The sequence below is a fragment of the Pseudophryne corroboree genome, chromosome 11 (assembly GCF_028390025.1).
Source record: "Pseudophryne corroboree isolate aPseCor3 chromosome 11, aPseCor3.hap2, whole genome shotgun sequence".
Classification (NCBI taxonomy): Eukaryota; Metazoa; Chordata; class Amphibia; order Anura; family Myobatrachidae; genus Pseudophryne; species Pseudophryne corroboree.
Window position 1 is genome coordinate 350,540,363 of NC_086454.1, and position 27,474 is coordinate 350,567,836.

Below are 27,474 nucleotides of genomic sequence, written 5' to 3' on the forward strand. Positions count from 1 at the left end.
ACACCTGTGCACCTGCTGGGTTACCTGCAAAACATGCAGACCTATGATCTAGAGCACAGGTTCTCAAACTCGGTCCTCAGGACCCCACACGGTGCATGTTTTGCAGGTCTCCTCACAGAAACACAAGTGAAATAATTAGCTCCACCTGTGGACCTTTAAAAATGTGTCAGTGAGTAATTAATACACCTGTGCACCTGCTGGGTTACCTGCAAAACCTGCACTGTGTGGGGTCCTGAGGACCGAGTTTGAGAACCTCTGATCTAGAGCACAGGTTCTCAAACTCGGTCCTCAGGACCCCACACGGTGCATGTTTTGCAGGTCTCCTCACAGAATCACAAGTGACATAATTAACTCCACCTGTGGACCTTTTAAAATGTGTCAGTGATTAATTAATACACCTGTGCACCTGCTGGGTTACCTGCAAAACATGCACTGTGTGGGGTCCTGAGGACCGAGTTTGAGAACCACTGATCTAGAGCATAGGTTCTCAAACTCGGTCCTCAGGACCCCACACAGTGCATGTTTTGCAGGTAACCCAGCAGGTGCACAGGTGTATTAAGTACAGACACATTTTAAAAGGTCGCAGGTGGAGTTAATTATTTCACTTGTCATTCTGTGAGGAGACCTGCAAAACATGCACTGTGTGGGGTGCTGAGGACCGAGTTTGAGAACCTGTGATCGAGAGCACCCGCTCAATATATTTTTTTAGAGAAAAAATAAAATAAAAATTATATCATATATATATATATATATATATATATATATAAATAAATAAAACTTCCCCAACAGAAGGTAACAGACAAGTAAAATTACAGATCATCTTATGATTAATAGGTGGCTATGAATAATAAAAGGTGAGTAAAAGCTGACAGGGAGGGGTATGATAATTCTATAGGCAGTAATAACATCGCCTTTACAATGGGTGAGCTATATAGCAATAGCCACTTATTAGACCCTGTTCAGGTACCTGCCTCACTGGTCACTTACTCATGTGACATCCTGGTAACCACATACTGTATACATACCTTACACAGCAAGCGGGGTGTGCGACGCGGTAATACGAGGTCGCTTGTTGGTTAAAAGAATATATCTGCGTTCTATGGGGCTAATTTAGACCAGATCGGTGCTGTGCGTGTCAGGCCTGGACTGCACATGCGCTGCAGTGCGCCGGCGCATGCCAGACAGCCGACGACTGTCTTTAGCTAGCAATCGCCTCTGCCTGATTGACAGGCAGAGGAAGTCGCTGGGCGGGAGGGAGCAGGACAGCAGCGTTAAGGCGCCATTTAAGTGGCGCGGTCCGGCCAACGCAGGTGTGACCCAACTGAGCTGCGGTGGCTGCGTGATGTCACACGCAGTCGCTGCGACCTGGGCAGCGATGAGTAGCTCCCGGCCACTGTGAGATGCTTTTGTACTTGTGCGACGGGACAGGGACTGACATGCGGGGCGGACTGGCCCTGTGCTGCCCCCCCCCCGCATGTCAGGGAAGTTGATCGTAGAAGTGCTAAATTTGGCACATCTACGATCAGGTCTGAATCACCCTCTGTAAATAGCAACATCACAGTCAAAGTCGCAGGAAGACAGGTGAGCAAGGTAAAATTGCTGGCTGGTGCTTTGGAAGCAGCATCACATAATGTAAGTTTTTACACAGATAAAGGGTAAGTAAAAAAAAAAAAAACCAAAAAAATCAATTAACTTTGCACCTGGACAAACCATGTTGCATTACAAAAGGGGAAATACATGCATTGTTGTATGCAGAGTAAATACTCAGACTTGACCACTGACACCCCCCCCCCCCCACCTCTCCCACATCTAATCTCTGCACATCTTACATTTTGGGGGGAGAGGGGGGAAGGGTTGAGTTAGGGTTAGGCACCAAGGGGAGAGGGTTAGGTTTAACGTGCGGGAGTGGAGAGGTTAGGGTTAGGCACCAAAGGGGGAGGTTAGAGTTAGGCTGTGATAAGGGAGGGGTAGGGGAAAGGGGAGAATAGCCCTACCTTACCCCTGTCGGGATTTCATTGTCGTGATGTTGGCATCATGGCTCAAACCCCCCCCCCACATCTGCAAAAACACCCCTCCGTTTCTGCAGATCGTTCCTTGAAGGAATGGCGGTTTCCCCTTCCATGAACCAATGCTTGATTGCACTTGCAGTTATGAGGCTGGACATGAAACACAATGCTATTCCCAGCGCAGGTAACAGATATGTTTCCCACAAGGCCTGCCGCCAGTCTGTACTACACGGACTGCAGCACCAGACCTGAGGAGCCTGCTAGGAAGCTCTTTTCTCATACTTTTTCTAATATATGTCTTCCTAAAATTAATATTTCACTCTGCATGTAGGGAAGCAAGAGAGTCCGGGGGAGGAATAATTACCTCTTAGGAGCAGGAATGCCTTAAGGACTTGCAGAAGACAAAATTTGAAAGGCTGCAGGACTTGGGAAGTTGCAAAGATTCATAAAGCAGCATTAAGGTTCATAATAAAAGATATAAAGCACCTCCGGAATTAGGGGTTAGAGGATACACGGTGACCGTTTTAATGGGACATAATCGTAAAACTTTCTTTCTTTGTATTGTGTACAGGAAAGTAAATGTGACAATATTTTCTGTTTATGTTCTGCCATTGGATAAAGACATTTCTGCGGTAAGCGGAACGTTTACACTCGACAGGCCATTGCAAGCATTCCTCCGCGGTCTCCTTCAACTCTCGGCCTCCCCTCTCTATGAACAAATGCCGATATCGCCGGGTACACACATTGGAGGTCATTCCGAGTTGATCGCTCGCTAGCAGTTTTTAGCAGCCGTGCAAACGCTATGCCGCCGCCCACTGGGAGTGTATTTTAGCTCAGCAGAAGTGCGAACAAAAGGATCGCAGAGCGGCTACAAAGTTTTTTGTGCAGTTTTAGAGTAGATCAATACCTACTCAGCGCTTGCGATCACTTCAGACTGTTCAGTTCCTGTTTTGACGTCACAAACACGCCCTGCATTCGCCCAGCCATGCCTGCGTTTGCCCAGCCACGCCTGTGTTTTTTTGAACACTCCCTGAAAACGGTCAGTTGACACCCAGAAACGCCCACTTCATGTCAATCACTCTGCGGCCAGCAGTTCGACTGAAAAGCTTCGCTAGACCCTGTGTGAAACTACATCGTTCGTTGTAATAGTACGTCGCGCGTGCGCATTGCGCCGCATACGCATGCACAGAAGTGCCGTTTTTTTGCCTCATCGCTGCACAGCGAACAAATGCAGCTAGTGATCAACTCGGAATGACCACCATTGTCTACAGTGTACCCAGCTTCACAGTACTGGTTTTAATGCTTAAGCACAGGTGACTTAATTGGTACATAAGTCGGTTTGATTACATCATCTGTGGATATCCTTAATATCTGAACTATTCAGGTGCCTTGATGACGAGTTTGGGAAAACCTGCTCTAAACACAGAGTTCCTTTAGTAAATCGTTTCCCAACTCCAGTCCTCAGGGACCCTTAACACCGCATGTTTTCTAGATCTCCCCAGTATCACAAGTAAAACAGTTAAAACTTTGGATCTTTCAGAAAGTGTCAGCAAGTACTGAACACACCTGCGCCCCAACTAGGAGATCTGGAAAACATGCACTGTTGGAGAAGCCTGAGGACTGGAATGGCATAACATTCAGAGCATTCCTCAGTATTGGTGGATATAATGTTTATCTCTTGCCGTTGCAGCCCCCTGATCCCTGCCTACATACACGCCGGCTTAGCACAGGGCCATTCTGATGACACGTGAATTTATATTAGTTTTCCCTGTATTATTATTGTGACCTTCTTCCATAAACCAGATGACTCAGTTATTATTAGGATTCAATTTTAAACAGAGATCTCTCCGTAATGGAAAGCAGGCACGTGTATGGATCACCGAGCGCACCTATCAGGGAGGCAGGGCTGCTGCTTAATTACAGGTCACAGCAATGAGCACAGCACCTGTAATTAGAACCGGATCATCAAATGACATAGGAGACTAGTTTCTGCCTCTCAGGAATGACAGGAAAACTATTGTCACACTGCCGGGCTCAGTCACTGGTGACTTGCACACACAACGCTCGCCCAGCCATAGCCTCCCCCAATCACTGGCTGGGGCGACACAATCGCCACTGTCACGGGGACATCTGAAGAGTTGTATTGTGCGTTCTAAATACACAGGTGACTTTACAGGCGGCAGACGCAAGATACGGAGTCTTATATAACAATGTTGCATCCATGTACATACAGAACTATAGGTGGTTACTTCTACAAAACCGATGCACTCACATGGCCATCGGCTTATTATTTAGGGTACATAACTCCTGGTGTTTGAATATTTACCTTTATCAAACGCTTAGTAAATGCCATTCAGATGCCTCTTGACATCATTAAATGGATTTTTTTCTGCAAAAAAAAAATTTTTTTTTTTTTTTGCAAGAATCACCCCTTTAAATCCTGTTGCAAAATCATCACTTTTGCAAAGTCTGAGCCTATCACGTGCCTCTCTCCGAATATTTTCCAAACAAAAATATTAATACATGTTACATAGAATCGTTTTGTTATTAGTGAATGCCTGTAAAACCGTCCAGATTAACACTTCAGTGTCTTCACTTTTTGTCTGTAGAATTTTTACAGAATTGCTGGCAGCTCTGCTTACAAAGAGGCCCCGGGGCCCTGGGCGTGACGCGCTGGGGAATAATGAACTAGACATGTGACTTGCAATCGGGCTACATTCGCCTCAGGCAACTCAGAGGAGAAAATTGAGTTTAGCTACTTAATTAGATTGGAAGACACGAGTATACCGAAATTCACATTAGCACAGAACTATTAGCAAAAGCAGGGCGTTATGCCGGTGGCTGCATTGTACACAAAATATATATATATATATATATATATATATATATATATATATATATATATATATATATATATATATATATATATATATATATATATATATATATATATATAGCAATTTTCAGACCGGCACTCCACGGTGAAGACAAATAGCTGCGCCGGTGCCTCCACATATACACATATGTATAAATATAGTCCCGCAATGGTGTGGCACTCGGCTTTGAAGAATAAACAATAAACCAGCCAGGTTTAGCAACGTTTCAGTGCTTTATTGCACTATCGTCAGGATACTGACGATAGTGCAATAAAGCACTGAAACGTTGCTAAACCTGGCTGGTTTATTGTTTATTCTTCAAAGCCGAGTGCCACACCATTGCGGGACTATATATATATATATATATATATATATATATATATATATATATATATATTTATATATGGCGCAGTAGCCTATTCGCCAACTGTGAGATTCGGAGAGCGCTCCTGATGTCAAAACTACCCTACGCCAAACACTGCACGCGGGTGTGTCTTCAAAGCTGTGATTTGCATATCTCCGCCCCTATCTGGCCTCCCATACTGTATCCGGATGATAGGTCGACACATTTTTTTTTTTTTAATAGATTTTTAACTTTTCATACTTTACTATCCACGTGGTAATAGTAACCTGTGCTGAGCGCAGCGGCATCTTGCCCGCAAATGCAAGGGGACACGGTACACTAATTGGGGTTACTGGTCATGTTACAGAAAACACAACACCAAATACAATTGAAAAATCCACGTCAACGTTTTCATGTGTCGACCTGTCCCACGTCGACCATTTTCATGTGTCGCCCATTTTCCCATGTTGATAATGTCAATGTCGGCCAATAGTGGTCGACCTAATGACTGTCGACCAGTTATCCCAGAACCTCTTACACACAGTATAATGCAATCTATCGCAATATATTTATTTATTACCAGTTATTTATATAGCGCACACATATTCCGCAGTGCTGTACAGAGAATATTTGCCCATTCATATCAGTCCCTGCCCCAGTGGAGCTTACAATCTATACTCCCTATCACATGTACACACACACACATTCACACTAGGGTTAATTTTGTTGGGAGCCAATTTACCTACCAGTATATTTTTGGATTGTGGGAGAAAACCGGAGTACCCGGAGGAAACCCACGCAAGTACGGGGAGAACATACAAACTCCACACAGTTAGGGCCATGGTGGGAATCGAACCCATGACCTCAGTGCTGTGAGGCAGTAATGCTAACCACTACACCATCCGTGCTGCCCTATTCACCTAAGACGGCAACTGCAAAAGCAGCCAAATTCAGCAAAAAAATTTACTTATCTTGCGTGTACTTTAAAAAATAAGAATTTACTTACCGATAATTCTATTTCTCGGAGTCCGTAGTGGATGCTGGGGTTCCTGAAAGGACCATGGGGAATAGCGGCTCCGCAGGAGACAGGGCACAAAAAGAGCTTTAGGATCAGGTGGTGTGCACTGGCTCCTCCCCCTATGACCCTCCTCCAAGCCTCAGTTAGGTACTGTGCCCGGACGAGCGTACACAATAAGGAAGGATTTATGAATCCCGGGTAAGACTCATACCACCAATCACACTGTACAACCTGTGATCTGAACCCAGTTAACAGTATGATAACAGCGGAGCCTCTGAAAAGATGGCTCACAACAATAATAACCCGATTTTTGTAACTATGTACAAGTAATGCAGATAATCCGCACTTGGGATGGGCGCCCAGCATCCACTACGGACTCCGAGAAATAGAATTATCGGTAAGTAAATTCTTATTTTCTCTATCGTCCTAGTGGATGCTGGGGTTCCTGAAAGGACCATGGGGATTATACCAAAGCTCCCAAACGGGCGGGAGAGTGCGGATGACTCTGCAGCACCGAATGAGAGAACTCCAGGTCCTCCTTAGCCAGGGTATCAAATTTGTAGGATTTTACAAACGTGTTTGCCCCTGACTAAATAGCCGCTCGGCAAAGTTGTAAAGCCGAGACCCCTCGGGCAGCCGCCCAAGATGAGCCCACCTTCCTTGTGGAATGGGCATTTACATATTTTGGCTGTGGCAGGCCTGCCACAGAATGTGCAAGCTGAATTGTATTACACATCCAACTAGCAAAAAGTCTGCTTAAAAGCAAGAGCACCCAGTTTGTTGGGTGCATACAGGATAACAGCAAGTCAGTTTTCCTGACTCCAGCCGTCCTGGAACCTATATTTTCAGGGCCCTGACCACATCTAGCAACTTGGAGTCCTCCAAGTCCCTAGTAGGCGCAAGACACCACAATAAGCTGGTTCAGGTGAAACACTGACACCACCTTAGGGAGAGAACTGGGGACGAGTCCGCAGCTCTGCCCTGTCCGAATGGACAAACAGATATGGGCTTTTTTGAGAAAAAAACCACCAATTTGACACTCGCCTGGTCCAGGCCAGGTCCAAGAGCATGTTCACTTTTCATGTGAGATGCTTCAAATCCACAGATTTGACTGGTTTTAAACCAATGTGTTTTGAGGAATCCCAGAACTACGTTGAGATCCCACAGTGCCACTGGAGGCACAAAAGGGGGTTGTATATGCAATACTCCCTTGACAAACTTCTGGACTTCAGGAACTGAAGCCAATTCTTTCTGGAAGAAAAATCGACAGGGCCGAAATTTGAACCTTAATGGACCCCAATTTGAGGCCCATAGACACTCCTGTTTGCAAGAAATGCAGGAATCGACCGAGTTGAAATTTCTTCGTGGGGCCTTCCTGGCCTCACACCACGCAACATATTTTCGCCACATGTGGTGATAATGTTGTGCGGTCACCTCCTTTCTGGCTTTGACCAGGGTAGGAATGACCTCTTCCTGAATGCCTTTTCCCTTAGGATCCGGCGTTCCACCGCCATGCCGTCAAACGCAGCTGCGGTAAGTCTTGGAACAGACATGGTACTTGCTGAAACAAGTCCCTTCTTAGCGGCAGAGGCCATAAGTCCTCTGTGAGCATCTCTTGAAGTTCCGGGTACCAAGTCCTTCTTGGCCAATCCGGAGCCATGAGTATAGTTCTTACTCCTCTACGTCTTATAATTCTCAGTACCTTAGGTATGAAAAGCAGAGGATGGAACACATACACCGACTGGTACACCCACGGTGTTACCAGAACGTCCACAGCTATTGCCTGAGGGTCTCTTAACCTGGCGCAATACCTGTCCCGTTTTTTGTTCAGACGGGACGCCATCATGTCCACCTTTGGTAATTCCCAACGGTTTACAATTATGTGGAAAACTTCCCCATGAAGTTCCCACTCTGCCGGGTGGAGGTCGTGCCTACTGAGGAAGTCTGCTTCCCAGTTTCCATTCCCGGAATGAAACACTGCTGACAGTGCTATCACATGATTTTCCGCCCAGCGAAAAGTCCTTGCAGTTTTTGCCACTGCCCTCCTGCTTCTTGTGCCGCCCTGTCTATTTACGTGGGCGACTGCCGTGATGTTTTATCCCACTGGATCAATACCGGCTGACCTTGAAGCAGAGGTCTTGCTAAGCTTAGAGCATTATAAATTTACCCTTAGCTATATTTATGTGGAGAAAAATCTCCAGACTTGATCACACTCCCTGGAAATTTTTTCCTTGTGTGACTGCTCCCCAGCCTCTCGGGCTGGCCTCCGTGGTCACCAACATCCAAAACTGAATGCCGAATCTGCGGCCCTCTAGAAGATGAGCACTCTGTAACCACCACAGGAGAGACACCCTTGTCCTTGGATATAGGGTTATCCGCTGATGCATCTGAAGATGCGATCCGGACCATTTGTCCAGCAGATCCCACTGAAAAGTTCTTGCATGAAATCTGCCGACTGGAATTGCTTCGAAGGAAGTCACCATTTTTTTACCATGGCCCTTGTGCAATGATGCACTGATTTTAGGAGGTTCCTGACTAGCTCGGATAACTCCCTGGCTTTCTCTTCCGGGAGAAACACCTTTTTCTGGACTGTGTCCAGAATCATCCCTAAGCACAGGAGACTTGTTGTCGGGATCAGCTGCGATTTTGGAATATTTAGAATCCACCCCTGCTGTTGTAACAGTATCCGAGATAGTGCTACTCCGACCTCCAACTGTTCCCTGGACTTTGCCCTTATCAGGAGATCGTCCAAGTAAGGGATAATTAAGACGCCTTTTCTTCGAAGAAGAACCATCATTTCGGCCATTACCTTGGTAAAGACCCGGGGTGCCGTAGACAATCCAAACGGCAGCGTCTGAAACTGATAGTGACAGTTCTGTACCACGAACCTGAGGTACCCTTAATGATAAGGGCAAATTTGGGACATGGAGGTAAGCATCCCTGATGTCTCGGGACACCAGATAGTCCCCTTCTTCCCGGTTCGTTATCACTGCTCTGAGTGACTCCATCTTGATTTGAACCTTTGTAAGTGTTCAAATTTTTTTAGATTTAGAATAGGTCTCACCTAGCCTTCTGGCTGCAGTACCACAATATAGTGTGGAATAATACCCCCTTTTCTTGTTGTAGGAGGGGTAATTTAATTATCACCTGCTGGGAATACAGCTCGTGAATTTTTTCCCATACTGCCTCCTTGTCGGAGGGAGACCTTGGTAAAGCAGACTTCAGGAGCCTGCGCAGGGGAAACGTCTCGACATTCCAATCTGTACCCCTGGGATACTACTTGTAGGATCCAGGGGTCCTGTACGGTCTCAGCGCCATGCTGAGAGCTTGTCAGAAGGGTTGGAACGCTTCTGTTCCTGGGAATGGGCTGCCTGCTGCAGTCTTCTTCCCTTTCCTCTATCCCTGGGCAGATATGACTCTTATAGGGACGAAAGGACTGAAGCTGAAAAGACGGTGTCTTTTTCTGCAGAGATGTGACTTAGGGTAAAAACGGTGGATTTTCCAGCAGTTGCCGTGGCCACCAGGTCCGATGGACCGACCCCAAATAACTCCTCTTCCTTTATACGGCAATACACCTTTGTGCCGTTTGGAATCTGCATCACCTGACCACTGTCGTGTCCATAAACATCTTCTGGCAGATATGGACATCGCACTTACTCTTGATGCCAGAGTGCAAATATCCCTCTGTGCATCTCGCATATATAGAAATACATCCTTTAAATGCTCTATAGTCAATAAAATACTGTCCCTGTCAAGGGTATCAATATTTTTAGTCAGGGAATCCGACCAAGCCACCCCAGCTCTGCACATCCAGGCTGAGGCGATCGCTGGTCGCAGTATAACACCAGTATGTGTGTATATACTTTTTATGATATTTTTCCAGCCTCCTGTCAGCTGGCTCCTTGAGGACGGCCCTATCTATAGACGGTACCGCCACTTGTTCTGATAAGCGTGTGAGCGCCTTATCCACCCTAAGGGGTGTTTCCCAACGCGCCCTAACTTCTGGCGGGAAAGGGTATACCGCCCATATTTTCTATCGGGGGGAACCCACGCATCATCACACACTTCATTTAATTTATCTGATTCAGGAAAAACTACGGTAGTTTTTTCACATCCCACATAATACCCTCTTTTGTGGTACTTGTAGTATCAGAAATATGTAACACCTCCTTCATTGCCCTTAACGTGTGGCCCTAATAAGGAATACGTTTGTTTATTCACCGTCGACACTGGATTCAGTGTCCCTGTCTGTGTCTGTGTCGACCGACTAAAGTAAACGGGCGTTTTAAAACCCCTGACGGTGTTTTTGAGACGTCTGGACCGGTACTAATTGTTTGTCGGCCGTCTCATGTCGTCAACCGACCTTGGCGCGTGTTGACATTATCACGTAATTCCCTAAATAAGCCATCCATTCCGGTGTCGACTCCCTAGAGAGTGACATCACCATTACAGGCAATTGCTCCGCCTCCTCACCAACATCGTCCTCATACATGTCGACACACACGTACCGACACACAGCACACACACAGGGAATGCTCTGATAGAGGACAGGACCTACTAGCCCTTTGGAGAGACAGAGGGAGAGTTTGCCAGCACACACCAAAAACGCTATAATTATATAGGGACAACCTTATATAAGTGTTTTCCCTTATAGCATCTTTTTTATATATTTCTAACGCCAAATTAGTGCCCCCCCTCTCTGTTTTAACCCTGTTTCTGTAGTGCAGTGCAGGGGAGAGCCTGGGAGCCTTCCCTCCAGCCTTTCTGTGAGGGAAAATGGCGCTGTGTGCTGAGGAGATAGGCCCCGCCCCTTTTTCGGCGGCCTCGTCTCCCGCTCTTAACGGATTCTGGCAGGGGTTAAATATCTCCATATAGCCCCCGGAGGCTATATGTGAGGTATTTTTAGCCAAAAAAGGTTTTCATTTGCCTCCCAGGGCGCCCCCCTCCCAGCGCCCTGCACCCTCAGTGACTGCCGTGTGAAGTGTGCTGAGAGGAAAATGGCGCACAGCTGCAGTGCTGTGCGCTACCTTAAGAAGACTGAGGAGTCTTCTGCCGCCGATTCTGGACCTCTTCTCGTTTCAGCATCTGCAAGGGGGCCGGCGGCGAGGCTCCGGTGACCATCCAGGCTGTACCTGTGATCGTCCCTCTGGAGCTAATGTCCAGTAGCCAAGAAGCCAATCCATCCTGCACGCAGGTGAGTTCACTTCTTCTCCCCTAAGTCCCTCGTTGCAGTGATCCTGTTGCCAGCAGGACTCACTGTAAAATAAAAAACCTAAGCTAAACTTTTCTAAGCAGCTCTTTAGGAGAGCCACCTAGATTGCACCCTTCTCGGCCGGGCACAAAAATCTAACTGAGGCTTGGAGGAGGGTCATAGGGGGAGGAGCCAGTGCACACCACCTGATCCTAAAGCTTTACTTTTTGTGCCCTGTCTCCTGCGGAGCCGCTATTCCCCATGGTCCTTTCAGGAACCCCAGCATCCACTAGGACGATAGAGAAAGGACCAAAATTCGACACTTTTTTACATTTTTCAATCTCTCCCTAAAAGTACAGTAAAAGAACAGCCATTTATCAGAAGATTTATTACGTCTAAAAGGGACAGGGGGGCGGTTTTGCCCATCAGAAACCAATCAGAGCCTAGCTATTGCTTTATGATCGGTAGGATCTGATTGGCTGATTTTGGACAACACCTCCACTTTACCTAATTAGAAGGGTTTAGTAAATCTATCTGCAAAAACTATCTGTACATCTGTCTGCAAAAATATTCAGGTATACTGCGGATACCAACACTAAGTCCATGACAGACTATAGGAGTCTCTCCTCCAACTCAAGAAGTGAAATGTACCCCAGATGCCGGAAAGTGATATTCTCACCGCACAGTGCAGGGGACTGTAATGTCTGCACGTCCTGCCAAACATCTGGCAACAGAGGCTTGGCTTGTGTTCCTAATTATTATGTGACAAACGTAGCTCTTATAGCCAAAGAATGCTGTATATGGTAAGTAGCAAGTACCCAGGGCTGCCCCTTTACCTCCAATCTCTTTTCGTCAGTACGTGAATAAATAAAAAAAACATTTTTTTATTTTTTTAAATGACAAACGTCTCATCTTTTTGATTCTAGCTATGACCTTCATAATGGAAAATATTGGTTACAGTTTAACTATGAATCAGCGGCACCCATGCACAACGTAGCAGTCTCTGTAATAAGTTTATGTACAGGCGGGTCAGACACAACCGGAAAGCACAGCAAAGTCGCCCTCCTGTCCGCGCTGCTATAATGCAAAGTGCTGCTAATTATGCAGCTAATTGGGAGAGCACAGCTAATGAGAAAAGGCTTACGTCTACAGCAGGGAGTCAGACATAACTAGTCGATAGAAAGTTTTTGGAGTTAGGTTGTGGTCAGTTCATACAAAGGACGGAGAGAACAAAAACGACTTATCTGCACTACACAATTACTCCATACAAACCCCCCCCCCCAACATAATAATAACTTAACCCTGTGGTTCTCAAACTTTTTGGAATCGTTGCACCCCAGAGTATCACAATTTTATTCACGGCACCCCTAGGCCAAAAATTTCTTCGCGCAAAATTTTTAAATAAATGTTAAATAAAAAAATTGTGTTTATAGGTCACCTTTAGGTTCCATTATGTGGTGAGGGACAAGATTTGCTTCTGTCTGTCCACATATTTTATGATTGGCAGCCGCCTGCACTGGTTTTGCCTATTACATTGACCAGAAATAATTTTGATTGGTCATGGACCACCAATCCGAGGCACCCCTGCAAGTGTTCCGAGGCGGCATACAGTTTGGGAACCACTGATTTAACCCTTAAGTCCGTAATGCACTTTTTAAAGTTTTGTCAACTCCTTCGGCGCTCTAAGAACTTCTTATGCTTCTGTTTTGCAGAAAGTTCAATTCAAAGTACGCCTTAAAAGGTCAACGCATATCCAAAAATCGACCAACCGTGAATTTAAGTGAATGCGGCAAACATACAAGTATAAAATATTTTTGTTAAAAATATATTTTAAAGACTTCATATACCAAAAAAGTCCTTAATGGTTTTATACTTCATTCAAGCCTGAATACCGGAAGCAGCGTCCTTCATCTACAATGCAAATACTTCCAGTACCAAAATATTTCATGATTGTGCACGGAATCCCCTGGGTAATCTGAGGGTATAGTGCTGTGCACGGAATCCCCTGGGTAATCTGAGGGTATAGAGCAAGTACACATTTACCAGTCATCTATGCCAGGTATGCCAGCATAAAAGGAGGAAAGAGCGGAATAGAATCTAGTCCGGGCACCATGGAACATGAGATGCTGAGGGTATAAAGTAGAAAGGATTGGTTCTTACCTAGAGTCCGGGTACTTCGTCAGCGTGGCTAAGCTGCTTGTATACATATGTCCCCCTACATCGATATGTACCGGGGCATTGGATTTGGTGAGCTGAGCTGGCAGAGGGATACCTTGGGAAGCCAGGGGTGACACCGGAGAGCGGGTGAGAGAAAGGCGCGACATGCTGGTTTCCTCCTGGCAGCAAAGAACAAAAAACAAATTAAAAAAACAGCAATTCATCAGCGGAATCAGTATGATCTCTGTGATGTGATCACAGATCTAATCAGATCATCTCTGCATCTGCCTGATTTATACCTTCAGCTTACAGAATATTGCCACTGCCGCAATTAAATATATTTACATCGTTTTCTTAACATACCAGAGGGTAGGTGGAATATGCTTATTAGCAATAAGGAGTCAGGAGCGTTTTTCTCTTCTTCTTTTTTTTTTATTTCAAGGTGTCAGCCTTAAGGGGCACAAAACAAACTGCAAAATTCTAATTAAAGGTCGTGGGCTTATGTGTTAGAAGTGAAATATCCCCTGACAAACGTATAACCAATTTGTGAATTGAGATTCAGGGTTTGGGTTTTTTTTTTGCACGTGTGTTTCAATAACGAGACACCTCTAAATTAGAGACTTCCTTAGTAGCTGGGGTATTTATTTCAGATCAATCCACCTACTGTAATAATGTCCCCTCAGCGGTATTTACCTGTGCACAAAATAAAACAGTGCAAAACAAGTAACTTTGTTTTTATTTTTGCAGAGCGATAGAAGTAGGGGCCCACATACCGTATTACGCGCGATGAATCTACCTGCCGCAGAAATATTGCATAGGTCAGTATTAGGTATGTTTACAAATCCTTTGCTTTGATGTACGTATAAAATATAATTAGTTACCATCTGGCTGGTTTAAACGACATTAGATGAAAGTTATTTGTGACCCTTGTCATGGTACAGAGACCAGACGTCATGGTACGGAAACATTATTCCTATGATTGTAAGTTGTAACACTTTAAATATTTTAATTGTAACTTTTGCACCCAACAAAAATTAATGCATGCAATAAACAAATATGGAATTGCTTCCAGTGGAATATTTTTGCTACAGTCGGACAGCTGACTGGTGAAAGTGGCCACGGGTCCACAAAATATCTCGGAACGTGGCCAGTAAAGTAGACATTTATAGAACAGGGGGCTCCAATCTACACTAGTTCCTCTACCTATATCTAAAACACTACTAAAAAAAATAAAAAAAATAAAAAATTGATAATAAAATACGGTGATCTTACAATAAACGCTGATTATAGTGTCATCAATCCCGCAACCTTACTGCACGCGTATAAGTCTCGTTTGCTGACCCAACGCCCTGGCGCTGAACTAACAAAGTATTGCCGCACTGTACCTGCCATAGGTACCACAGCACAATATAGGATGACTGATGCTTCTTACGATAAAGGACTCTGCAAATATTAATCTTTTTAACATTTAAATATAAATATCAAAAATGTACAAAAAGTTAGAAAAAAGAAGAAATTCTATCATCAGTGATGTTTGGTTTCTTTTTTTCTTTCTTTTTTTTCTTTTTAATACCGAATGCAAAATTGCATGTAGTGTTTAGCCCTATCTATTACAAAATCTAGTCTTACATAGACTGGGTTCGCTGCTAGCCTGTAATAGGATAAGCGTATTGTATAGTCTATTATAATATATAACACACACCGCAATCACCACTGGTCTGTGATCTGATAAGTAGAGAGTACAGTCTGTTACACAACACAGACAATACAAGCCTCTGGGACTTACTGTGTCATATTACTATACAGTGAGTACACACACACCTAATGTGAGAAAGTATAACGTATATATGCTGTATTATGTATTCGGTGGTTCTTGGAAGTCCCACATACAGATATACACTCAATATAAATGATACATAAGCAATAAACTGATAAAGCATCAATAAACAATACTGATTTTAAAGTACCCGCGTGCATCTTAGATTTTATGCTGGTCTACTCTTCATCCCAATTACCTTCCGCTTCATGGCAATCTAGGTCATTTGTAACATGACCCCATCAGTGTACAACGCTACACACACTGTTGGTGCTTTATACATAAAGCAGACTCTTACAGGAATGGGTGGGTATTACTGATGCACAGATCTACACGGTGCTGATTGATCATAGGCACACAGATTGATTTGTCGATCTATTTATTGATCTATAGGTAAATAGATGGATACATAGTTCTTTGACTGATGCCTTAATGGATACGATCAATCATTGATGGCACACTGCTTAAGAACAGATATAAAATAGACTCGGTACAATGCTACATGTTGCTCTGGCACTTTCTGAAGGTCACTTACCTAGATAATGGGGGGGGGGGGTAAGGGGGGGTTAGAATACACAAGTACAAGGTCATTTAAAACGAACGTACTATAGTCATTCACTGTAATACGTGAAGGCTGAATTCCATATGGGTTCAATCTCCATCTCGGGACACTATAGCATCTTGTAAACGGAGTGCAGCACCCAAAGTGAGTGCATGGAAAAGTAAGTGACGGTACTCCCTCCACTAATGACTATTCTCATTGCATTTACCCCCCCCCCATGCATTGCAACAATACAACTGAGCCTTTAGAAAACAAAAAGCAGATTTTAAAAAATGTTTAAATAACAAATAAGAACAGAAAACGACATCCACTTTAAACAAAGGGTTAAATTGACCAACGTCTCCGCTCCCAGAAGGCACAGCGGAACAGGGCACCGGAATTGATCCTACAAACCTCTGTGTGAAGGTAGTAGTGCCATTGAGTGGCCCAAGAAAACAGCATAGATGGAGAGAGGTGAAACTGCTCAGGACTGACTGAGAAATGAAACTCACTGTAAGAACTCCCACCGAATCACACTAGGATGTCATTGTGCGACACAGAGACGTCGACTCCTGGCCCCTCCGACGCAGGGCCCTTCCTGGCGCACACCAGGTTAAATGCAATTACGTTAGCCAGCCCTTTTGCAAAGGAACCGCACGTCTTTAATTGCATTAAAATAAAACACAATCAAAACAAAAACAGGAGGGTGGCCTTTAAGTTTTCAGGTGACGTTTAGTCTAGCTGAGGGCAAAACCAACACCGCCAGGTCCCCAATTGATGTGGCAGTGTAGTGGCTTTTGTCGTCTTCCTCCTTCTCCAGAATAGCCCGTGCAGTCCTCTGAAAAGGCAGATTATCTTCCCCCTGCTTCTGGGGAGTTGCTGCACAAATGTTGCTTGTAAAAGCTATTTGCCCATGTAAAGTGAAGTAATCAGGATGCTATGCTCATTTACACACAAAATGACTCTGTGTCCCATTGTGCTCGCAGTTGTTAAGCTCTCTGGGGGTGATTAAACCAGCTAAGGCTGCAGCAGCCTGGGCAGAGCCGCAGAAATCCTTTCTCCACCAAGTTGCCTCTTTGCTAAGCTGTTATTTTAACCATAAAAGGTAAACAGAAGGCAATTTCGGAGAGCTCCATCCCAGCAGGGCGCCTGGGGCAACTGCCCGGGGCAAAGAATGTTGAAAGTGGAGAATATTCCAGGGTGTTGTCTGCAGAACACAAAAGCCAGCAGGAATACTCCTCTAAGACACACACTCAGGGATGATGTGTGCAGAGACCCCTTAAATAGGGGGGGGGGGGGGGGGGGGAACACGACGACTTAAAAAGTGCGAGAAGTTTGGGGTGCCCCCACCCCTTTGCACTGGTCTGCAGGCCCCTGGTAACTAATACTGGAGGCTGCGGAATCTATAGCGGGGTAGAATGAAGGGACTGGACAGGTGAAAGGTTACTGCAACACCCCCAGCACCTACTGACGATGATAGAATGAAGGTGATCGGGTAGGTAGGTAAGAAGTCGGGTGGCACTGGCAGGCAGCAGAGGTATCCGAGAGGTAGTCAAGTTCACAGAATGCCAATAACGTTGTATACAAAACATACTGTCATATCAACACTGAAAGCATCATCCAACCCCCCCAAAGTGCACCACACTGCCATAGCGGCTGCATGAAAGAGTTAACCCTTGTATGTCAGCAGCAGTGCACAGATAGGATGCGGGCAGTGCCCAGTCCTTGCTTATCTCTATGTGCGGGTGCTGTGTGGTAAAGCACTGTACTGTACAAGTGCATGCAAGTGGTGTTACATGGGCGAGCGAAGGGCACTAGGAAGCCCCCCCCCCCCACCCCACTAATATATACATACACTAGAGATATATACAGACACCAGTAGGGTTACATTAAAGGGGCAGCACCCGCCACCCGGCATGGCAGCAGCAAGGGACCCGGCAATCTGCTGCTGGAAAGTTTTGGAGCAGAGGAAGCGGATGGACAGTCCCAGCACCCGGACATGGGTCCCGGTGGGCTCTGGACCACACATGCCACTTACCTCCTTCCCCAAGTGCCTCCCTCCCCAGCAGCACACACCTCAGATCACTTTTTAGGAACAGCAGATACAGCAGAGTGCATGGGGGGAGGCATTGTATGTACTGTGCTCACAGGACAGACCCCAGAGTGTGCACAGGGGGGGCAGGGGCACCTTCACCCCTGGGCTCCTGCACCCCCCTGCCCACCCTCTGCTGCAGACCCCCCTCCAGTACACTGTATATAGTGGCAACGCAGCCCACATGCCCCGGGTGTCCCCTGCCCACACACTACTTGCAGCCCCTCTCACCTGGGTCCTGGGCAGAGCCGCCGGCGGGAAAGTGCAGCCGGTGCTGCTGCTGTGAGGAGGAGGAGAGAGCGCCGCCGCCGCTGCACGATGCACTCCCAGCTCTGGGCTTCCCGCCGCCGCCTCCGGGCCCGCTGCTGCTGCTGCACTTGGTTCTGCCCCCTCCCCGGTGCTGCTGGCGGCTGCGGGGTAACGGAGGAGATCACCGGGCGGCTGTCAGGCTCCCACCACCAGCAGCAGCAGCGTGAGGCGAGGAGTCAGGGGGAATGAGGAGAGGGGAGCTGATGGTAATCATTGTCATTCCGTCTGATGTAATGTTACCCGGGGCACTGTCAGCCAGGCAGCTCCCACATCACTGACACAGGGCACGTCTCTCACATCCTCTGCCGCCGCTGCTGTGTGCCACTCACTGCCCTCCTGCTGCTGTGTGCCACTCACTGCCCTCCTGCTGCTGTGTGCCACTCACTGGCAGTGCCCTCCTGCTGCTGTGTGCCACTCACTGCCCTCCTGCTGTATGCCACTCACTGGCAGTGCCCTCCTGCTGCTGTGTGCCACTCACTGGCAGTGCCCTCCTGCTGCTGTGTGCCACTCACTGCCCTCCTGCTGTATGCCACTCACTGGCAGTGCCCTCCTGCTGCTGTGTGCCACTCACTGGCAGTGCTCTCCTGCTGTATGCCACTCACTGGCAGTGCCCTCCTGCTGTGTGCCACGCTCTGGCAGTGCCCTCCTGCTGCTGTGTGCCACTCACTGCCCTCCTGCTGTATGCCACTCGCTGGCAGTGCCCTCCTGCTGCTGTGTGCCACTCACTGGCAGTGCCCCCCTGCTGTGTGCCACTCTCTGCCCTCCTGCTGTATGCCACTCACTGGCAGTGCCCTCCTGCTGCTGTGTGCCACTCACTGGCAGTGCTCTCCTGCTGTATGCCACTCACTGGCAGTGCCCTCCTGCTGTGTGCCACTCACTGGCAGTGCCCTCCTGCTGCTGTGTGCCACTCACTGCCCTCCTGCTGCTGTGTGCCACTCACTGCCCTCCTGCTGTGTGCCACTCACTTCCCTCCTGCTGTATGCCACTCACTGGCAGTGCCCTCCTGCTGCTGTGTGCCACTCACTGGCAGTGCCCTCCTGCTGCTGTGTGCCACTCACTGACCTCCTGCTGTATGCCACTCACTGGCAGTGCCCCCCTGCTGTGTGCCACTCACTGCCCTCCTGCTGTGTGCCACTCACTGGCAGTGCCCTCCTGCTGCTGTGTGCCACTCACTGCCCTCCTGCTGTATGCCACTCACTGGCAGTGCCCTCCTGCTGTGTGCCACTCACTGCCCTCCTGCTGTATGCCACTCACTGGCAGTGCCCCCCTGCTGCTGTGTGCCACTCACTGGCAGTGCCCTCCTGCTGCTGTGTGCCACTCACTGCCCTACTGCTGTATGCCACTCACTGGCAGTGCCCTCCTGCTGCTGTGTGCCACTCTCTGGCAGTGCCCTCCTGCTGCTGTGTGCCACTCTCTGGCAGTGCCCTCCTGCTGCTGTGTGCCACTCACTGGCAGTGCCCTCCTGCTGCTGTGTGCCACTCACTGCCCTCCTGCTGTATGCCACTCACTGTCAGTGCCCTCCTGCTGCTGTGTGCCACTCACTGGCAGTGCCCTCCTGCTGCTGTGTGCCACTCACTGGCAGTGCCCTCCTGCTGCCGTGTGCCACTCTCTGCCAGTGCCCTCTCTCCTGCCGTGTGCCACTTTCTGCCAGTGCCCCCTCTCCTGCTGTGTGCCACTTTCTGCCACTGCCAGTGCCTCCTCTCCTGTGTGCCACTTTCTGTCAGTGCCCTCTCTCCTGCTGTGTGCCACTCTCTGCCAGTGCCCCCTCTCCTGCTGTGTGCCACTTTCTGCCACTACCAGTGCCCCCTCTTCTGCTGTGTTCCACTCTCTGCCAGTGCCCTGTGTGCCACTTTCTGCCACTGCCAGTTCCACCTCTCCTGCTGTGTGCCACTTACTGCCAATGCCCCCTCTCCTGCTGTGTGCCACTTTCTGTCAGAGCCCTCTCTCCTGCTGTGTGCCACTCTCTGCCAGTGCCTTCCTGTTGTGTGCCACTCTCTGCCAATGCCAGTGCCCTCTCACCTGCTGTATGGGGGGGCAGTGTCCTCTCCTAGTATCCTGCAACTGACATGGGGGGCAGTGCCCTCTCTTCTGGCATGTAACTACCATACACTGCAACTGGCATGTGGGGTAGTGCCCTCTTTCCTGGTGTGTGACTCTGCCACACACTGCAGCTGGCATGGGGGGGGAGTGCCCTCTTCCGTGGCATCCTGAAACTGGCATGGGGGGGCAGTGCCTTCCCTCCTGGTATTCTGCAACTGACATGGGGGGCAGTGCCCTCTCTCGTGGCATCCTAAAACTGGCATGGGGGCAGTGTCCTCTTTCCTGGTGTGTGATTCTGCCACACACTGCAAATTACATGGGGGGGGGGGGGGGGGCAGTGACCTCCTGGCAACCTAAAACTGGCATGGAGGGCAGTGACCTCTCCCTCCTGGTATCCTGCAACTGGCATGGGGGGGGCAGTGCCCTCTCTCCTGGTATTCTGCAACTGACATAGGGGGCATTGCCCTCTTTCCTGGTGTGTGACTCTGCCACACACTGTGAATGACATGGGGGGGGGGGAGCAGTGCCCTCCTGGCATCGTAAAACTGGCATGGGGGACACTGACCTCTCTCTCTTCTGGTATCCTGCAACTGGCATGGGGGGCAGTGCCCTCTCTCCTGGTGGTGTCCTAAATCTGCACCCTCCCAGCGCCAACTTTCTCAGCTACTTTTTCTCCTTGCCTAATAATATCACCTATTTTGGTTTCGTCCTAAAACAATAGTAAGAAATTATATATTTTTATCACAGATGTACTTCTAGCTAGTTGCCCCTCTCCACTCATCTCCTCACCTCCCTTTCTGCCCACCTCTTGGCCCCCAAGGTTTTTAACTTGTACACATCCCCACCTTACCTCAATATCACCCTCTCCTCAGGTGCCAGCTATTTTATTCCCTCCCTCTCCACAAAATTACCCCTGTTACCTATACTTTCCTCCCTGAGCTATGCTCACCCCACAGCCCCCACTTCCCCCGAAGTCCCCTTTTCAACCTCCCTGCTAATGTCTGGCATTAGATTTCCTCCAGGCCATTAATACCAAATGACGTCTGTGGACAGGCTTTGTGCTATTGCAAAATGCACCCTCTGCACTAGCCCCTGGCTAAACGCGCCATTTCAATTATAGAGCACGGCTAGCTGGAGATGTCTGCGATGAAGATCTCCCATGCAGATATTCCTCACCCCCCCCCCCCCCCTCCTCCTCCTCTATTCCCCTGCATCTTTACAGGCTTTGTAGCCGCACTTCTTTCCACAAAAGCACAAAAACAGGCCAAAATTGTGAAGGAAAACTTTTCCATGGGGCCAGTTTTGGTTTGTGCGGGGTTAACGCTACTCTCCGGACGAACTGCTGTAAATCACTTTAAATTAAACACTCGTGTTCCGTTGGCCCGGCCTCAAAAGAAATTAAATGCAGTTTGGTGAGTGCAAATAGGACCGCAGATGCTGCAGAACCTCTTACGGCCGAGGCGCCGGTCATCGTTTTGTCAATTTTGGATGCTGGCTTCGGTCATCGGTGCGACCGTGGATGGCGGCCTCGTTGTGCTAGCCACGGTCATCCTGTGGAGGCCACTGTCATTAAAATCAAAACACACCAGCCCAAGGGGAAAATGGAACACCCCCCCACCCCACCCTCCCTTAAGCCATGATCGGAGCTGATGGAAGAGACCTGGATGTTATACAGAGGAGCGTTTGAATTCTGCAGCACTTCCATCACTAGTTTTCGTTACAGATCCGGGGATGTGGCTTTGATATGCACAGTTTTCACTTTTTAGGCTCATAGCGGTAGTACCATAATTATGATCCTCAAAACAGCAGCCTCCATTCCTATCCTTTCTAGAAGATCTCCAGCACCAACTAGTGCCAAACGTCCGTAAGTGCAGCCGGCGTTCACCCCTTTTCTATAAAGGTCAAGTACTTTTGTTTTTGAGGTTAGCAGGAGCCTACGTCCCACTTGCCACTTTTGTTTGGAACGACTAGGTTCTGGGATTAGTATAATTAATTTAATATTCCATATGCCTTTTGTTGCGGCGTATCACAAAGCTACAAAAGAACTTCATACAGACTCTTTATCCCCATGGCAGGAATAAACAACTTTTGGTTCCCGGGGCAGTCTTTTTTTTTTTGTTTTTGGAGTACGAACTCCAGCAGAAAAGGGAAATTTTCTCATTAAAGTTACATCCCCGCAGTTAGTTCAATTACTTGATATATGCAAAAGATGTTGTAAATTTAAAGATTTAAATAGCTTACAAAGATGCCAGGGGCTCCATCAGTTAATTTCCTTAATTTATGGATATTTAACGCGGCTTTTGAAATGAAAAGGAGAATGAGAAGTAGGTCATCTTAAATGATTAGCATCCCGCACTCCAAATGTTGTTTTTTTGGGGGGTTCACTGAAATAGGACAGGTGAGATCGGGGGCATGGCACAGGTGAATCCGCTCGGGAAAAAACACTTGTTTTTGAAAAAAAAGTAGATAATGACTTTATTTAGCAGACACCGGCATAGAGTGATATTGGAAGCGGGCAGCCGCAAGGATAAATGTAACACCTTCCAGCTGACATTGTAGCCTAAATCTTCATTACCAAGTCTCTTTGAGCTGTAGAGGGTGTGAAAAAAAATATAATGAGAAGTATTGTGTGACTGAGATTTGTAGCTCTCCAAAAGTGGTAGCTACTGTTCACAATGCCTTGTGAAACCAAATGATAGGGAGGAAAGTATTTATTCTGAGGGATGTGCATGGTAGGAGTAAGGTATCTCTGTTCAAGTATTTACAAGAAGATGACTGAGTATATGTTACAGCGATATGTAATTGAACTAGAGTTTGATAGTCATACAGTGTAGTCCGGGGGGGGGGGGTGATTGTCAGTGCAAGCAGGGGCCAGGGCAATCTCTTTGGAGGTCCACATCTGGCCCGCGCCATCCAGCGATCAGCTGGAATCGAATGTACTTTCATTGCGTGAATAACTCATCTCAGACTACTTTTGGCCAAAACATCTGCATAGGCTGACACTTATCTTGACGGTCGCTCTGTATATAGAGTATTATCACTCTTTTATTAGGATTGATAAGCAGTAATTTTTAAATAGAGGAGGACAAACCGCGAGCATAGCCGTTGTATCACATTGTAGTGCGTTTCCTCCAAGCGTGGTTGGAAGTTATTTCAGGTGTACATATTGCAGCTTTAGTTAGTGTCTATGACAAAACACAGCAAGACGACTTTACACAGAGGAACATCAATTCAGGATTTGCTGCAGCAGCGAGAGGGACCTTTGACAGGCCTTTTTTATGTTATGTGTCACATCTACATACTGGTGGTCATTCCGAGTTGTTCGCTTGCTAGCAGTTTTTAGCAGCCGTGCAAACGCTATGCCGCCTCCCATTGGGAGTGTATTTTAGCTTAGCAGAAGTGCGAACGAAAGGATTGCAGAGCGGCTACAAAGTTTTTTTGTGCAGTTTTAGAGTAGCTCAAAACCTACTCAGCGCTTGCGATCACTTCAGACTGTTCAGTTCCTGTTTTGACGTCACAAACACGCCCTGCTTTCGCCCAGCCATGCCTGCGTTTTTCCTGGCACGCCTGCGTTTTTCCGAACACCCCCTGAAAACGGTCAGTTGACACCCAGAAACACCCACTTCATGTCAATCACTCTGCAGCCACCAGTGCGACTGAAATGCTTCGCTAGACCCTGTGTGAAACGACATCGTTCGTTGTAATAGTACGTCGCGCGTGCGCATTGCGCCGCATACGCAGAAGTGCCGGTTTTTAGCCTCATCTCTGCACAGCGAACGAATGCAGCTAGCGAACAACTCGGAATGACCACCGATGTTACTAAGGCCATATCACGTAGCATAGGACCACCAGAGCAGAGACTCCTTGTTGTGGCTTACCATATGTTTGGAAATGTATGAGATCTCAGCATTACTATTATCATGTAGGATGTAAGTCTCTTCATGTTGGTCTATTGGAGAGTGCTGGGGAAATTCAGTGGTTTCTTTTTATTTCTATTTTTTTGTAGGATGTATTCCTCTTTATGCTGCCCTATTGCAGCGTGCTGGGGTAATTTGTTTTTTCTTGTCTAGATTATTCCCTCCCTTACAATCAGCTATGATGGGCCAATAAACTGTTTGAGCAACTACCATTCCGTGCATCGCAGTCCTTCAATCTGTCACATATCCTATTATAGGGAGGTCCATCCTGACCCGAGGTGTAAGTCCGGCACTCTAACCCTGTCCTGGACAAAAAATAAGAATTTAAATGTAAGTGTCTCAGGCTGTGATGCACTTAGAGAAAGAAAAATTAAAAAAGCTGGAGGGCCAAGTAACACCTCATGAGAGGGGCATTAGAGTCTCCTACAGAGTGGAGCCACCTGATCTGTGACAATCAAGAAATGAACCCTGCCAAATGATGATGGATTGTTTCTCCAACACACTCTACAACTGCAGAATGATGGGCTTCACGAGGAAAGAGCTTCCTGCTGAGATATAAGACCGAATGCTCCATGCCTCAAACTCCTGACAAAGCAGAGCCTCTAAATCCGCATCAGAAGCATTGGCCTGTAATACACATTGGTGGTCATTCTGAGTTGTTCGCTTGCTAGCGGTTTTTAGCTGCCGTGCAAATGCATTGTTGCCGCCCACTGGGGAGTGTATTTTAGCTTTGCAGAAGTGCGAACGCCTGTGCAGCAGAGCGCCTGCAAAAACATTTTGTGCAAAACAAGACCAGCCCTGGACTTACTCTTCATGTGCGTTGATTCTAACGTTGGAGGGTTGGCTTTTGACGTCACACACCCGCCCAGCGTTCACCAAGCCACGCCTGCGTTTTCCCCGGCATGCCTGTGTTTTTGTAAGCACTCCCTAAAAATGGTCAGTTGACACCCAGAATTGCCCCTTTCCTGTCAATCTGCTTGCGGCCGCCAATGCGAATGAAAACGTCGCTAGAACCAGTGCAAAACCACAAAGGACTTTGTACCCGTACGTAGCATGTGCGCATTGTGGTGCATACGCATGCGCAGAAATGCCGATTTTTATCCTGATCGCTGCTCTACGAACAACGGCAGCTAGCGATCAACTCGGAATGACCCCCATTATTGGGTAAATCAGGAGCTCGCAAGACAGGAACCGCAAAAAGAATGTGCTTGACAGCGAGTGAAATGGCGTGACACTGTTTTTTGTAGCACATCCATTAAAGGGGCTGCTAAGGTGTAGAACTTAGGAATTCATCTCCTGTAATAAACTGCTACACCAAACAATAAACATAACTGTTTTGTAGTAACCGGTACTGAGGTATTATTCCTGAACTTTATCTATTAAGGGCTTGGGACAGTCATTACACACAACGTGCCCCAAGTATTTGGTCTTCATCTTTCCAGGGTGGTCACTTCTTAAGATTAGCTGTTAAACTTGCCTCTCGTAAAGACTGGAGCACAGCTCAGAGACCATGTAAAAGCTCATTCCAAAGTACATTATAAATTACAATATCATCAAGGTAGGTGGTAGCATAAATTAGGTGAGGTTGATCCTTAAGGCTCTGAAAAGATGCAGGAGACTCATGGAGATCAAATGTCATGATTATAAATTGGTGTAAACCCAAGAGGGTGTAGAAGAGGTATCCTCATTCCGGTCAATTTGCCAATAATCTTTTGAAAGATCAAGAGTAAAGATATATTTGGCAGATTCCAGCCAATTGAGGGGCTCATCAACTCTAGACATAAATGGTATGCACTGAACTTTGAGGCCGTCTTCACCTTACAAAAATCCACACAAAAAAAAAACTACTCACTTAATGACCAACTCAGTGGGACTACACCACTCACTAGTGGACTTCCATAACTACAGAGTTCAGTATTTCTCCTACCTCTCACAGTGCCTCTTCCTGCAGAACATATACATGGTTCCTGTCAACCACAACTCCAAGAGGAGTCACAATGTCATGCCCAATCAAACTAGTTTTCCATGGGGTGTCCACAAACGTGTCACCAGAGCTCTGAAAGACTGTTTCTGTACAATTTCGATGTTGGTTCATAGCCTACTTGAAGGGTCTTACAACAGCATTTCTTTCTCTCTAGGTTTTCAACACGTTTATGTGAGAAATCGTCTATCTGGGTATCTGGTTGGGATATTTCATAAATCATATGCCCTACTCTACGGATGAACACAAATGGACCCTGCCATTACGCTAGCAGTTTATTTCCCTGTGTGGGCAAAAGTAACAAAACCTTATCACCAGTCACAAGTTGATTTTGCATGCTCACAACAGTATTGTATAATTTCCCCTTCTACCTTCACCTCAAGGACATGGCTACCCAAGGCTTCTTTCCATAGAGAAACTCAAATGACGTGAAGCTAGAAGAATTGTTGGGCACCACCTGGATGACAATCAGAAGGTAGGACATAAGGTCATCCTAACAGTTTTCTCAGTCTTTATAAACCGTCTTAACATTGATTGTAAAGTAAGGTTAAACCGATCATTGAAGCCATCTGTGTGTGGATGCTAGACGTTCTGATGGAGGTTACCTGCAGGAGCTTTAAGACCCCTTATGTCACTCTGGACGTAAAATGAGTACCTTGATCAGTAAGGATCAGTGTTGGAAGACAGACCCTGGATAACAACTCCACTAACTTTTTGCAACCTAGTTACCCAAAGCAATCTCCAAGGAAAACACCTTAGAGCAGGCATGTCCAAACTGCGGCCCTCCAGCTGTTGAGAAACTACACATCCCAGCATGCCCTGACACAGATTTAGCATTCTTTGACAGCAAAACTGTGTCAGGGCATGCTGGGATATGTAGTTTCACAACAGCTGGAGGGCCGCAGTTTGGACATGCCTGCCTTAGAGAAAGGGATAGCATAGTCCTCTGTCACCAGAATGTGTTTACAATCTTTACAAAGGTGACTCAATGGCATACAGTAAAGAAGCTGAAGCTGGAAGCTTTGCAGACGTCTGCACAAAACTTAGCCACCTCCACTCCATGGTCTACACTCAACCTAAATGACCACCCCACAGAAATGAATGAGCCAAAAAGCAAACATTTGTTTTCAAAGAGGGGTGGGGTACATCCAATACCCATATAACCTCCCCCACGGCTATTTTCGAGA

At 47.0% G+C, this 27,474-nt stretch overlaps 1 protein-coding gene and 1 long non-coding RNA gene across 6 annotated transcripts in view; one reads left to right on the forward strand and one right to left on the reverse strand.

The window, feature by feature from the left end:
* Positions 1–18,478, reverse strand: part of KCTD15 (potassium channel tetramerization domain containing 15) — a 53,081-nt gene extending 34,603 nt beyond the window's left edge. Inside the window, exons 1-2 of one of the 5 annotated variants that reach the window (XM_063945984.1) lie at positions 18,272–18,478; positions 13,595–13,770 (exon numbers count right to left, since the gene is read on the reverse strand). In XM_063945984.1, coding sequence (XP_063802054.1) covers positions 13,595–13,758 — 164 coding nt within the window. In that variant the 5' untranslated portion in view covers positions 13,759–13,770; positions 18,272–18,478. The other 4 variants (XM_063945983.1, XM_063945980.1, XM_063945982.1 and 1 more) reach the window with 4 other exon arrangements.
* LOC134969803 (uncharacterized) overlaps positions 18,161–27,474 on the forward strand; it is a 55,220-nt gene continuing 45,906 nt past the window's right edge. The window contains exons 1-2 of the long non-coding RNA XR_010189522.1: positions 18,161–18,555; positions 26,445–26,762. This is a non-coding gene — a long non-coding RNA (uncharacterized LOC134969803). The remainder of the gene's footprint in view (positions 18,556–26,444; positions 26,763–27,474) is intronic.